Here is a 15877-nt window from a genome sequence, read left to right on the forward strand (position 1 = left end):
GGCGGGGATCCGAGGAGGACGGCTGGGAGAGAAGGGAGACGGCCACTCCAGAGAATCCGGAGTCCTGGACGTGGGCCAACACGGTGGAATGGGACGAGCAACGCCTGTTGAGAAGGGAGCTGATGGGCCAGGAGGCGGTGGGCCCCGAGGGAGGACGTGGGGCGGCGGGCACCGACGAGGGGGGGGGAGAGACCAGCCCCGAGGAGGTAGCAGTGGCGGAGTCGTGGAAGTCTGACAGCTGCAGCCCGGAAGAGTGGGCGGACCCCCTACTGGTGCGGCTGCGGGATGAGGAGGTGGCGGCCCCGGGGGGCGGGGGAATGGCGAGTCTTGAGGTCGGGGGGAGGAGAGAAGGGCGGGGAAAGAGGGACGGAGCGGGCGGGAGCGAAGAGGGGCAGCAGGAGAGCGAGAGCGGAGAGGCCCCGGGGAAGCCCGAGGGCGAGGAGAGGAAGCCGGGAGACCCGCAGCTCGACTGGATTTTGGAGAAATACTGGGAGGGGTCCCAGGAGCGCCGCCGGGAGAGGGTGGCGAAACGGCCGGCCGAGGACACCGGGCAGGTCCCGTGGCAGTATCCTTTGGAGAAGAAGCCCAACTGGCTGGAGATCCCGGAGGCAACGGAGCGCAAGATCCTCCGAGAGAAGAGGAAGGAGTCCCCCGCCCCTTCGCAGCGCGTGGTCCGTCGGTCCACGATCAAATTCAGTATCAGCCCGAGAATTGACCGCCGGTCGCAGGGTTCTGCCGCTTCATTTAGTGTCATTAACGAGCTGGCGAAGATGGGCGATCCGAACGTCCTGGAAATGGTGCAGGAAGAAGGTAGGAGCGGAGGAGTAGCGCCACTGGAGTGTCGGATTCCGCGCGCGCACCCGGGCACCGCAGGCGCAGGGATCCGGGGGGACGTTGGCGGCCCTGCGGCTTGGAACCGGGGGACGTTCCCTGGGAGGCGTGCCCTGCAGGAGACTGGGACTGCTAGATGAACAGACCCTCCCCGGGTGGATGGGGGTAGGCGCCCCTTGAAGTCCTCTGCTGCTGCGGCTAGCCCCTAGCCGCGGTCCTGTGATCCCTGCGCTTCCGAGACCATCCTCCTTTGCTTCTGGGTACTTGGCGAGCGATGGAGACATGCTGGGAGGCTATAGGTGAGCGCGCTGGGCGTGTGAGTTTTAAGTGTCCAGACTCGCGAACAGTCTCCTACTGAGGGCCACAGCTTAGCGTGCACGGCAACCGACCCTCGTGTGAAGCTGGCCTTTAAGTGCTTTTGCCTTGCTTTATTCGCCGATTATTGCTAAAGCTTTGAGATCCTGGTTAATTACGGGGCCCTAAGGGTTCAGATTCTTGTGCATTTGGGAACGAACGTTGCTGTACTATCTGATTTCATTGAATCTTAAGTTGAGGAATATTTGCTCATTATTAAGACCTTTCACAGACCTATTAAGGCCTTTTCTGTGGATTTATTTAGTACACGTTTTTTAAAAATATATACCTGTTTTTCTTGGGCTGTCTCCAGGACTCAATGACTCTCAGTTCCCTTAATAACACTGTTTCTTAGCTTGTTTAGTATTAGATCTAAACCTGGAAACAATTCTTTTTAACTGATAAAAGTTCTAGGTAGTCTGACTAGTCAGTTTTCAAAGGCACCAAGTAATGCAATACATTATTGCATTCTCCTCCTCCACATTCTTAACAATTTTATTGCTATGATGTACATACTATAAAAGTCAGCCATTTAAAGTGTACAATTCAGTGGTTTTTGGTATATTTGGAGTTATGCAGTCATCACCACAATCTAATTTTAGAACATTTTCATCACCCTAAATAGAAACTTCTTAATAGTCACTTCCCATCCCCCTTTCTCCTAGTCCTACTCCCAGCTGCGGGCAGCCACTCATTTATTTACTATATAAAATTACCTGTTCTGGACACATACTGTAAACAGAGTCATATAATATATGGTCTTTTGTAACTGGCTGCTTTCTCTTAGCATAATGATTTTGAAGTTCACCCATGTTATAACTTGTGTCAGTGCATTATTCCTTTTTAGTGCCAAATAATATTCCATTATATATATACATATTTATGTGTGTATATGCATGTATATATACACATATACATATAAACATGTATATATATAATGGAATAGTATTCCATTATATATGTATATACACATACACACACCATACTTTATCCATTCATCAGTTGGTGAACATTTAGGTTGCTTCCACTTTTTTTTCTATCATGCTATGAATATTCATGTACAGGCTTTTGTATGAAATTGTTTCTTGGGTGTATACCTAGGAATGGGATTGCTGGATCAGGTAGTAACTCTAGAGAGAAAATTTTGAGAAACTACCAAACTGTTTTCCAAGTGTCTGCATCATTTTATAGTTCTATTCTATAAGAGTTTTAATTTTTCTACATCCTCACTAACATTTTTTGTTATCTTAGTTATCACCATCAAAGTGGTTATGAAGTGGTATCTCAATGTGGGTTTTTTGTTAAAGATTTTGCTTATTTATTTTTAGACAAAGGGGAAAGGAGGGAGAAAGAGAGAGAGAGAAACATCAATGTGTGGTTGCCTTACACACCCCCTACTGGGGACCTGGCCTACAGCCCCGGCAGGTGCCCTGACTGGGAATCCAGCCAGCCACCCTTTGGTTCACAGGCTCACGTTCAATCCACTGAGCCACACCAGCCAGGGCCTCAATGTGGTTGTGATTTGCATTTGCCCGGTAACTAATATGTCAAATATCTTTTCCAATGCTTGTTAGCCATTCATATATCTTCTTTGGAGAAATGTCTGTTCAAATCCTTTGCCCATATAAAAAAAATTGAGTCATTTGTCATTTTATTATTGTGTTGTAAAAGTTCTCTATATGTTTCATATCTATGATTTGCAAGTATTTTCTCCAATTCTGTGTGAAGCAACTGCCCCATTTTCAAGTAAAAAGAATGAGGATAGAGGGAAAACTGTTGAAAACTTTCAGCTTTGACTAATGGCTTTGCTAAATGACACAATTTATTTATTAGGGAAATGATTGGTATTCACTGATGCAAAAGAATGAAATGACTTTTGAATGTATTAGAAGTACCTTTCTATACTTATTTAGTGGTTTTCTTTGCTGAGAATTTTTGTTGTAATTTCAATAATGTGAAGGCCTTAATAGATATTTTTAAATTTAAAGCACTTGATAATTCCTTGTCATCAGACCTGCTGAAGTAAAGCCATGGAAAAGTACAGAAATAGATCCTTCACTGAAGGAAGAGTGGAGGAAAAAATGTGAAGTATGTAACTATCTATATATAATGAAACAAGATACCAACATGGCATTGCAGAGGCTGACCGTTATTCTCTTTCAAGTGTGAGACGTGTGATCTAATTTAGCCTCAGGATAATTTTACTTACTAGAATGTATACTTAAATCAGTACTACCCCAGCGTATGTTATATCGCAGCTTGAATCCATCCCAGGAAGGTTTTAGAACTTTTCCCACAGGAATTTCAGGTTTTTCTTTTCTTGGCAAAGGCCTTTGTAATTTATATTTCCTCTCATTGTGTTTGAAGTTTTGCCTCCAATTTGGGTGGAAGTAGGAGAAAAGGATATTGATGTGGAATACCATATATATTTGGTGATTGGTTCTGATAACTGCTGCTGCCCAGATTCCCATCAATGTTTTGTTCATAGACCCAGAATCCAGGCATGGCACGGTAGTGTGGATTGGTGAGAGCAGGGCCTGAAGAGCAGGGTGGCCCGGGCAAGTCAGACGATACTTATGTTTCTAAATGTTTTTCAATATGTCAGTTATTTTGCCGGGTTGATTTTACTACCCCTTATTAAGACCTTTGTTATTACTAGGGTTGTATGAAAAGTGCATTGCAGTGAGGATGTATTTTTAAAATTTTTTCAAAATTATAGTTTACATTCAATATTATTTTGTATTAGTGTCAGGTACAGAGCATAGTGGTTAGCTAATCACATACTTTACTAAAGTGTTCCCCCTAATATATTCCTGTATCCACCTATACCATACATAATTATTGCAGTATTATTGACTATATTTTCTTTTTCTTTTTTAATTTCATTTTTATTTAAAAATTTTTTTTAAACATTTTATTTTGATCATTGTTCAAGTGAAGTTTTTTGTCTTTTACTCCCATCCAAGCCCACCCACCCATCCCTCCCCACCTCCCTCCCATTTCCACCCCCCTAGTTTTTGTCCATGTGTCCTTTATATTTATTCCTGTAAACCCTTCCCCTTTTCTCCTGAAATTCCCTCCCTTCTCCCCTCTGGTATTGACTATGTTTTCTACGTGTACTTTATATCCCCATAACTCTTTCGTGACTCTCAATCTGCGCTTCTCAATCCCTGTACCTTTTTCACCCCGTCTCCTAACCTCCAACCCCGTTGGCAACCGAAGTCTGTCTCTGTATCTGTGAGTCTCTTTCTATTTTGTTCGTTTAGTTTTTCTTTAGATTACACATATAAGTGAAATCATATTATATTTGTCTTTCTCTGTCTATTTCTCTTAGTATAATGCCCTCTAAGCCCATCCATGCTGTCACAAAGGGAAAGATTTCATTCTTTTTTATGACTGAGTAATGTTCTGTTGTATGTATGTATGTACTACCACTTTTTTATGCAGTCATCTATTGATGGATACTTGGGCTTCTTCTGTATCGTGGCTATTGTAAATAATGCTGCAATGAACACAGGGGTGCATCTTTTGAATTTGTGTTCCAGGTTTCTTTGGATATTTACCCAAAAGTGGAATCACTGGATCATAAGGCAGTTCCATTTTTAATTTTTTTGAGGAAACTTCATACTGTTTTCCACAGTGGCTGCTCCAATCTGCTCTCTCACCAACAGTGCATGAGGGTTTCCTTTTCTACACATCCTTGCCACACTTGTTGTTGGCTGACTTATTGATGATAGCCATTCTGACAGGTGTAAGGCGGTACCTCCTTGTGGTTTTAAATTTGCATTTCTCTGATGATAACAGACATTGAGCATCTTTTCAATGTCTATTGGCCACTCTGTGTCCTCTTTGGAAAAGTGTTTCTTCAGGGCCTTTGCCCATTTTTTAATTGGATTGTTTGATTTTTTTTGATGTTGAATTCTATGAGTTCTTTATAAATTTTGGATGTTAACTTCTTATCAGATGTACCATTGGCAAATATGCTCTCCCATTTGGTGGGTTGTCTTTTCATTTTGTTTGTTGGGCAAAAACTTCTTAGTTTGATATAGTCCCATTTGTTTATTTTTTCTTTTATTTACCTTGCATAAGGAGATATATCAGAAAAAATTATTGCTACAAGCAGTATTGAGATTTTACTGCCTTTTTTTTCTAGGCATTTTATGGTTTCAAGTCTTACATTTAAGTCTAATCCATTTTGAGTTTTTTTCCGAAAAAGCTACTAGAACTGATAAGTAAATTCAGTAAAGTAGCAGCATACAAAATAAATAACCAGGAATCAGTTGCATTTTTATACACCAATAATGAACTATCAGAAAGGAAAACTAATGAAACAATCCCATTTACAATTGCATCAAAAAAAGGAAAAAATATCCTGGGAATAAATTTAATGTAGGAGTATTTTTTTTTAACATGAGCAATTTAGTAAATTTTTGGAATACTGGCTTTAAATATATAGTTTGTTCCTGGAGTTTAATGACACAGTTATGAAAGCAAAAGTATTGAGACTTCTAATCAAGATGGCGGCATAGGCAGACATAGCTCCCCTCTGCACACAACCACATCAAAATCACAACTAAAATATAGAACAGCCATCACTCAGAACTCCCAGAAATCAAGTTGAATGGAAGTCTGACAACTATGGAATAAAAGCAACCACATCCATCCAGACCGGTAGGAGGGGCACAGAGGCAGAATGGAATGATCCCACACCCACATGTGGCAGATAAAAATTCAGGGGGAATATCTTGGGAGTGATGAATCCTGGCCCCACACCAGGCCCCCCCAGCCCAGGATTCAGTGCCAGGGAGATAAGTCCCCACAACTGCTGGCTGCAAAAATCAGTGGGGATTGAGTTGGAAGAAACTTCTGGAGTCCCAGGCAGTTCTAAAGAATCCACACATGGACTCACCTACTCAGACTCACTCCCTCTGAGCTCCAGCACCGGGGTAGCAGCTTGAAAGGTACCAGTGTCATACAAGGAGAAACTGAAGTGTCTGGCATCAAGGCAAATAGAGGCCATTGTCCCGTTTCTGAACCCTTGCCCCCACAGAGCTGGCAAGCTGGTGCCGTATCTGAGACTCTCATCATCCTGGCTAATACTGTTTGATCCACCTTGGAGATCCCCAGAGACTCTGCCCCACCCAACATAAGGACCTACCCAAGCTGCCATTGCATATGAATGGCTGGTCTTAGATCATGCTACACAACTTCCTAGATTCACAGCTTGGCTTCTCCTGGGAATCTTCAAACCCAGCACAAGTAGCAGCCATCTCAGATTGCTTTATAACTCAGGCAGGCTGGCCCTAGGAAAAACATAGGTGACGACTGACCTTGGCCTGCACCACCCTGGAAATCCCAGGGCCAGCACACCCAGTACACCTATAGACCACATTGGAGCACCACTACCCTGCCCCTGCATAGCTGATTCTCCACAGAGAGTGGAGGTTGGTGGTCAGTGGTCACAGCCAATCCTTGTAGCTGACTGGGCTGGGTAAATTCCTCCAATTGATCTGCTAAGAGCAACCAAGGCTCAACTACAAGAGTAGGGTGTACTCAGCCCTCACAAAGGGCCTACCTTGAGTACCCAGCTTGGGTGAAAGGGGAGGCTGTGCCACTGGATCCTACAGGACATATACCACATTAGACCATGCTACCAAGACACGGAGTCAAAGCAGTTCTACCTAATATATAAGAACAAACACAGGGAGGCTGCTCAAACGAAGAGACAAAGAAACATGGCCCAAATGAAAGAACAGATCAAAACTCCAGATAAAGAGCTAGATAAAATGACCAAGCAATCTAAAGAGCTAGATAGAAGTTCAAAATACTGGTTATAAGGACACTCAAGGAGCTTAGTGAGGACCTCAACAGCATAAAAAAAAGATCCAACCAGAAACAAATGATACACTAATTGAAATAAAGAGCAATTTACAAGGAAACAACAGTAGAATGGATGAAGCCGAGAATCGAATCAATGATATGGAACATAAGGAATAAAAAAGCAACCAATCAGAACAAGAAGAAGAAAAAAGAATCCAAAAAATGAGGATAGTATAAGCGGCTCCTGGGACAACTTCAAGAAGTCCCACATTCGCATCATAGGAGTACCAGAAGGAGAAGAGAAAGAGCAAGAAATTGGACATCTGTTTGAGAAAATAATGAAAGAAAACTTCCCTAATTTGGTGAAGGAAATAGGCATGCTGTGGCAGGAAAAGAAAAACCCCCATGAAAAAGTTTCTAGGATCTGTGTAGCTTCTTTGATAAGCAATGCTGTTTGTAAGCTAACCAGCAGTTGTCACCAAGGTAACAGTTATCTCAAGGTCCTACACTAACTTCCATGATAAGCTCCTGTGCTCAGTAGCTTCTGCAAATTTCCTTTGTCTCCCATATAAGGTAGCTAGACCTAACTTCCGCATTTAGTTTCTGTAACCTTGCTTCGCCACATAGTCAGGAAGCCCAGGACTATTTAAACCCTGGGAAAGTAAAGGTCGGGGCTCAGGATTTGGGGAAATTAACACCCCTCCTCCCTTGAGCCCTTGCACATAATAAAGTTTGTGCTTCGTTATCTCCCGGCATGTGGGTGGATTTTCCGCAACAATGCAAGTTCAGGAAGCACAGAGAGTCCCAATCAAGATGGATGCAAAGAGGTCCACTCCAAGACAACACATAATTAAAATGCCAGAGGCTAATGATAATGAGAGAATCTAAAAGCAGCAAGAGAAAAGAAGTTACCTATAGGACAGTTCCCATAAGACTGTCAGCTGATTTCTCAAAAGAAACTTTGCAGCCTAAATGGGATTGGCAAGAAAAATATTCAAAACTGTGAAAAGCAGGGACCTACAGCCAAGATTGCCCTACCCAGCAAAGTTTTCATTAAAAATCTGAGGGCAGATAAAGAGCTTCCCAGAAATGAAAAAACTGAAGTTGTTTATCATCACCAAGCCATTATTATATGAAATGTTAAAGGACTTATTTAAGAAAAACAAGAAGATAACAACTGTGAACAATAAAATGGCAATAAATATATATATCCGTCAACAATTGAAACTAAAAAACTAAGCAAACAAGATGAACAGAGACAGAATCGTGGATACAGAGAGTGTTTTGATGGTTGCAAGATGGGAAGGGGGTGTGGGGGAATGGGTAAAGAGGCGAAGGGATTAAGAAGTACAAATAGGTAGTTACATAATAGCCATGGGGGTGTAAAGCACAGTATAGGAAATAGAATAGCCAAAGAACTCATATGTATGGCCCATGGACATGAACAATGGTGTGGGGATTACATGAAGGCGTGGGAGGTGCTATGTGGAGGATGGCAAAGAGGGAACAATTGGGACAACTGTTAATAGCATAATCAGTAAAATACAACTTAAAAATAAGAAAGAAAACAGGAGTGTTGTCTGGCCCTGGCCAGTGTGGCTCAGTTAGTTGGCGAGTTGTCTGGTAACTGGAAGGTTGTGGGTTTGATAATCTTTCAGGGCACATATCTGAGTTGTAGGGTTTGATTCCTGGTCAGGGGGCATAGGAGGCAATCAGTTGATGCTTCTCTTTCACCAATGTTCCTCTCTCCTCCTCTCTAACAACAATGAAAAAAAAAATGTCCTAGGGTGAGGATAAAAAAAGTGTTGGTTGAAGAAGGCTGAAAAATACAGGGTTACATAGTATCAGATTTTAAAAGCTACTTCTATTTCTGTGCTATAAAATATAAACATATTTCTTAGAATAAATTTACTGAAACAGGATCTTATATATTTATCTTATATATATTTGTATATATCTTTGCTGAAAGCCTGGATCTTATATATTATGTATTTCCTCAATCACATACCAAAAGTAAATATGAGAAAGGTAAATAATTTATTTACATGTGATAAGATTTCTTCCCAGAGAGGCTGTTAACATTTTGCCTTTTGTCATACTAGTTAATATTTCTTGGATTCGTTACATTTTCTGTTTATTTTCTTGATAATTGAACACATTAAGCAATCAGTGATATCCAGTTAGTTTTCCCACTATCTAATAACTTTTAAAATGTAATTCCAAGGGCAAAGTGTAATAGAACACTTAAATGGTTATGTGACAAGTGCTGCCGTTAAAATGTCAGTGTTGCTGAAATTGAGCTATTGACTGGTTGACACGGAAAGAATGTTCTGATTTGAAATATTTATTCTTCAGCTGGTTTACTGTACATCCAGCATTGGAAAAGACAGTTTAAGGGCTTAACAATGGAAAAAGACATTTTAAAAAAGATTTTAAAAATCTTTATTTATTTATTTTTAGAGAAGGGAAGGGAGGGAGGAAGAGAGAGAGAAACATCAATGTGTGGTGGTTGCTTCTCATGTGGCCCCCACTGGAGACCTGACCAGCAACCCAGGTATGTGCTCTGATTGGGAATCGAACCTACAATGTTTTGGTTCACAGCCCACGCTCAATCCACTAAGTTATGCCAGCCAGGGCGAAAAGACATTTTTAAACTTGAATGTAAAGTTATTTGCATCTTTACAGCCATGTTAAACATTGTATTTAATCAAACCACCTCTCCTTTGGTAATATGAATATTTGATTGCATTTAGAGTCAGTCGATCCTTGAACCACATGGGTTTGAACTGTGTGGGGTCCACTTATATGTGGATTTTTTCCAATAAATATTGTCAACATATTTTCCTTCTGAGTTTCCTAGTAATATTTTTGATATCTAACTTTATTATAAGAATACAGTATGTACTACATATAACATACAAAGTGTGCATTAATATGTGTTGATGGGCTTCCTGTGTTCATATGTGTTAATAATAGGCTATTAGTTGAGATTTCAGAAAGTCAAAAGTTATATGAAGACTTATGATGGAGTGGGGTGGGTGGGTGTCAGTGCCCCAACCCCTGCATTGTTAAAGGGTCAAGTGTACTTTCAGTTTATGCTTCTGGGAAGGGGTGTAAACTGAGAAGATCATTTGGTAAATGCAGGGGCTATTTTTGGGCTCTGGGTTTGCTGGAGTGTGTATTCTTAGTAATGTGCTTTCAGTGAAAACTTAAAGCTCAGTCTTCGGGCTTGACTTTACTTTTAGCTCATATTTTACGATTCGCTACAGTGAATGGTATTAAGCCCTTCATACCGCAGGTTTCTGTCCCATTAAGAAGAGTGTAGTCATTGCCAGTGATGTTAGAGGAAGTTGGAAAAACAACAGAAAGCTCATTGAGAGTTGTGGGGTTCAAATCCTTGCTTCTTCAGATAGGCCTCTGTTTTGACAGGGTTCTTGCTTTGCGCAATTATTATAGCCTTATACTCTGTGAGTGAGTGTGAAAGTGTGTCTGGAACTGTGACATGTGTGAACATCTGATTTTGTGTGTCTGGGAGAAAAGGAGAGTTAGTGAACACTATGTGTAAGAGGGAGCATAGCGTTGGAGGTTATACATCTTTCCTCTTTAATCTGCTTTTCCAAAAAAGAATACAGTTTACACAGTATGCTCCACCTGGCTCTCAGGGAGCTTGCAGTCTTGTGGAGGGGTCATAAGTGGGCTAGGTGCTGGGAGAGGGCTACGTTCATGGTGCCGTGGAGGAGGCTAATCCAGGGGGCAGATGAAGGGGTTTCAGGCAAGGCTTGAAAGGAGGATGTCAGACTGATACAGTGGGGAAAATTAGAAAGTGTTGGCCTAGGAAGAAAATAGTTCCAGGGAAAGGGAGCAGCAAAGCATAAGGGAGAACTAGTAGGAATAGGAGATAATCTGGAGAAATAATGTCCCTTTTCAACATTTTCAAATAAATACCTTGTATGAAGCTCCAATAGCAGTTTGAAAATATTTTTAACTATACGTTAAATGCAGCATAATAAATAAATAGATGAAGGAGGTTCTTGAAACACTTTCTCTTCTAAAAAGCCAGAAGTATAAAATACTATGTGTCATCTGATGGTGGTTGGCGCTAAGTCAGTGCCAACAGGAATCCTCAGTTTGAGGTGCAGTGAAGAAGGAAACTTTATTCAGTGATACAGCGTGACTGCGGAATAGCTCAGTAGTGTTACAGCTCAATGACAAAGCAGCACAGCTGTAGAACAGCATGGCTATAGGGTGGCCCTGCTCCAAGAGACTCGGGGCCAGGCCCCTCTCCTGCTAGCCAGCCCTGCTCTGGTCTGCTCCATCTGTTCCCATCTCATTCACTCCACTCTGCTCTGCCTCTGTGTGCTCCACTGTGTGTGTTCCACTCTGCTCCAGGAGTCACCTTCGGTGTTTTAGGTCCAGCCAGGGAATGCAGTCTTGGGTGGAAAGGGAAAGTACACTCTTTGAGCCAGAGGGGAGCTGGCTCATAGAGACAGAAGTCCCCGCCCCTGGCCCCTGATTGGCGCATCCTCGTGCAAAAGAGGTCTCCAAATCCTTGCAGTTTGGTGCAAAAGGCACTGTTCCTGATTGGTCAGAAGGGAGGCACTCTGGTTGGTGAAGATGCCCATAGGGATATAACTGCACCTTTCTGCTTGGAGGGGGAAAGCTTCAGTCCTGTTGGTTGAAATAAATGTCCAAACTCCTTTATAAGGGCTGGCCCTGATGGCAGAAACACAGTTCAGGAAGGTAGTTTGGTGCAGAAGGCCAACATCTTAGTGCAGCGTTCTCCTAAAGTGCGATTGGGTTCGAGGCTCCAGTATAGAAATGGCTGGGAGTTTTGTTGTTTGTTTAATCTTTCAGGAGCCTTTCTTTGTAGGTATCATTTTTCTCAATATCAACACCTATAACCCCTCGCTTAAGACTTGAACTTGTTTACTCTGTACTTGGAACTCTATTCAGTTACTCTGTGCAATAATGACTGTTTTTGTCTTGGAGAATAATGAAAGGCTTCCTAAGTCAGTTCTCAAGTACCATACATTGAGAGACAAAGCATGTATATTTTAGAATCTAATTCTTTATTTACTAGATTGATGTCTTTTCATTAAAAAGTCCAGTGAGAGATGGTTAAGACATTATGGAGTTTTGAACTATACATTTAACCAGTACTATGATGATACTATATAATGTTTTATATTTTCAAACAATTTTTACTTATATATTAAATCTTATAGAAGAGAAACCTGCACTAAAAAAAGTTAAGTGATACAGCTATAGTCACAGTCTGTTTTCCTGCTTTCCTGTTAACTTAAAATAACATCCTGCCCTGGCTGGCGTAGCTCAGTAGATTGAGCTCGAGCTTCAAACCAAAGCATCACAGGTTTGATTCCCAGTCAGGGCACATGCCTGGGTTGCAGGCCACGGCCCCCGGCAACCACACATTGATGTTTCTCTCTCTCTCTCTTTCTCCCTCCCTTCCCTCTCTAAAAATAAACAAATAAAATCTTAAACAAAATAAAATAAAATAACATCCTGTCACAAAAAGATTTGAATACAAAAGAAATTATTTTATCTTTATTCGGGACACTCTAAAATACATCCCAAAGAATTTAAAACAGTTTTGAAAATCAACAAAAGAACAGAGCATGTCCTGATGATAATAACAATGTCAACAAGAATAACTAATGTTCATTGACCTCATGGCCACGTGAAGCACTTTGCCTGCATTATCTAATGGAATATGCTTGCACAAACCTTATGAGGTACACATTAATGCCACTTAGGTGATATTTGATAACTTTTAAATTATGTTGTATTCTGAAGTTGCTTTAATAGCAAACAGTTTGCGTCAACTTCAGGAAGATAATGCTGATAGCATATTAAATCTCACACAGGAAGAACTAAGAGGTAACAATGGACATCCCTACTGGATGTTTTCCTCTCAGCAGCTTCGTGTCTATGTATTTAATAACTGCATTTATCCCAGTTAAGTTTATTTCTTAGTTGGTAAGATTATATCCTGCATATCAGTGTTTGACGTTTTTCTCCTGGCTTGTAGACAGTTTTTGGTACTAACTTCTTTTGGAGGCTGTTTCGAACAACTTAGCTCCAGCAAGATCTTGGGCATTTTCTTCCGGTATTTTTTCCTTTGAACTTTTTTGTTTGATTTTTGAATTGCTGTTTTCTCTATATGTAAACTCTTAACATACTCTGATCAATTGGCCATTTTAACATTTTTTTTTCTTTCTTACCAATTTTAGAAAGAAGAATCAATAGGGAAGCAGACTATGCTTTTGAAATGAATGAGGTAAGTTAAATATATACTAGCTTCCTATGAGTCAGGACAAAAAAGTGAAACTAGGTTAGAAACGTATTTCGTATGAATACTTAGATCTTTGTACTTCAGTTATTTACGCATACTACATTCTATTTCATCTTCTAACCTATTCATTGTTTAGTAAGTAACGCAAATTCCATGTTCCATGCAGATTTAACATTGGGACTTTCTAGATGTTATAAGGGAGCAAGCATAAGCTTGGATTTCTTCTCGGGCTCCCTGTGAAATAAACTCAGAATACTAAGACTTTGTATGCAAGATAATAGTACTTTCCTTAACACTGCGCTAGAGTAGAAGGCAGGTGTAATATGTGACAGCTTTTTATATCACAGCTGTTGGTATGTGGCTAGTGCTCCTTGGTGACTGTGCCCGGGCTCAAGTGACTCAACCTGAGTTAAGTAAACATATCAGATAAAATACTAAATACTAAACACACTACTTATAAAAACACAGAATTTTCTTAGGCAAAGGCTTTATTTTATTTACATAAACTTGCAAAAATATACTAACAGGATTTTTTATATACAGAATATAAGCATTCTGAAGGTATTGCAGGTAAATTAATCTTTCTGGTAGGCTCTAATGGACCGAAAGCAGTACTTAAAGAGGTCATGGCCTTGAATTGGATTAGGGCTATTCAGCAAGATTTAAAAAACAAAAGATTCTTTAAAAATAGCTTTTTAGGAATGACTGAAATTCCCACCCTGGGAAAGAAAGCCTGTCAGAGTAGATTGGCTGTGTGCTAGTGAGCTGGATAAACTGGTTGGATAAGCTGGTTGACATAAGAGTCCCAGAAGTTCTGTTTCCTTTAAAAGCTCAATGGCCAGAATGCTGAGAGAAATGGAATATGAGAGCCGAAGGGACTATGAAAACCGTATAGTCCAGCCATTTTTACACTGTAATTTGTAGACCGCCTGAATAAGAATTATATGAAAAATTCCTTTAAAATGCAAACTCTTGGGCCTAACCTCAGATTACTAATTACTATTACTGTTCAGATTACTAATTACTATTCCGGTGAAGGGTAAGAAGTCCTGATTTTAAAAAAGCACCCAGGTGACTCTTCTTGCCATTCACTGAAGTTTGAAAGCCACTGTCATAAACTAGAGTCTCCACAACTAAAGTGATGTGACACAGAGAACATATTTATTGAGTAAATGAATCAAGACTATTATCCAGACTTCCGGCAAGATGGAGGAATAGGTGGACGCACAGTACCTCCTTGCACAACCAAGAACAGAACCACAATAATTTACAACAATGATTTGCAGTCATAATATCAGAACTGTCAGAGGATTTATCTAAATGGAAGTCGGACAGCCAAGAAGTTGAAGTAGACCCGTACATCCAGACTGGTAGGGGACGAGCCAAGCGAGAGGGTGCGGGGCTGGCGCGGGTCGCAGGCGCGTGTAGGTCGGGGGAAATTTGGCACAAAATCGGTGCGACAGCAATCCGGGACGCGGGAGCGCAGTGGTGTAGCGTTGATCCCTGAGTACGCAAGCAGCGGCTGGGGGAATCAGTGGGGCAGTGATTGTGGACCAGGGCAGAGCTCACGGCCCAGAAGCCCAGGGAAGTGTCTGACTCCAGGAGAACGGAAGGGTCGCCATTGATCCCTCCTGTCCCCGCTCCCGCCCCTGCCCCCACATATAACGTCACAAGCTAGCGACTGGGGCGCCCAGCCCCGGTGAACACCTAAGTCTCCGCCCCCCACCGTAACAAGAGCGACCAGACCGGAGGAAAAAATAAATAAATAAGTAAAATAATAGGAGAGATAGGGAAAGACATAAGATATGTTTCCAGCAGAACAGATCAGTCCCCCAGGACTCATCCTCTTGAGTGACCAAGAAATAGCCAATCTATCAGATGCACAGTTCAAAACACTGGTGATCAGGAAGCTCATGGAACTGGTTGATTTTGGATCCAAATTACATGAAAAAATGCAGATTACCATGAAAGGGATGCAGGAAGACACACGGAGGAGAGCCAATTGTGAAAGGAAGGAATCTGAGTCTCAAAACAACACAGTGGACCAGAAGGAAGATAGAATCAACCAAGCAGGAGAGCATGATGAAATAAGAATTCAAAAAATCAAGGAAAAGCTTAAGACCATCGAGGACACCTTTAAACGCTCCAACATCCGAATTATAGGGGTACCAGAAGGGGAGGACCAACAAGTGGAAAAGTTATTTGAACAAATAATAAAGGAGAACTTCCCCAAACTGGCAAAGGGAACAGTCTTCCAAGAAATCCAAGGAGTGCAGAGAGCCCCAAAGAAGTTGGACCCAAGAAGAAACACACCAAGGCACATCATCATTACATTAGCCAAGGTAAAAACGAAGGAGAGAATCCTAGAAGCAGCAAGAGATAAGGGGACAGTCACCTACAAAGGAGTTCCCATCAGACTGTCAGCTGATTTCTCCAAAGAGACCTTACAGGCAAGAAGGGGCTGGAAAGAAATATTCCAAGTCATGAAAGACAAGGACCTACATCCCAGATTGCTCTATCCGGGAAAGCTCTCATTTAGAATGGAAGAGAAGATAAAGT

The 15877-nt window shown here is 41.5% G+C and overlaps 1 protein-coding gene across 4 annotated transcripts in view; it reads left to right on the forward strand.

The window, feature by feature from the left end:
- The first annotated feature begins 627 nt into the window (after positions 1-627).
- ANO5 (anoctamin 5) overlaps positions 628-15877 on the forward strand; it is a 75688-nt gene continuing 60438 nt past the window's right edge. For 2 of the 4 annotated variants that reach the window (XM_036029144.1, XM_036029145.1), the window contains exons 1-2: positions 628-810; positions 13251-13303. In XM_036029144.1, coding sequence (XP_035885037.1) covers positions 771-810; positions 13251-13303 — 93 coding nt within the window. In that variant the 5' untranslated portion in view covers positions 628-770. The remainder of the gene's footprint in view (positions 811-13250; positions 13304-15877) is intronic. The other 2 variants (XM_028516553.2, XM_036029146.1) reach the window with 1 other exon arrangement.

Source organism: Phyllostomus discolor, chromosome 6 (genome assembly GCF_004126475.2).
Source record: "Phyllostomus discolor isolate MPI-MPIP mPhyDis1 chromosome 6, mPhyDis1.pri.v3, whole genome shotgun sequence".
NCBI lineage: Eukaryota > Metazoa > Chordata > Mammalia > Chiroptera > Phyllostomidae > Phyllostomus > Phyllostomus discolor.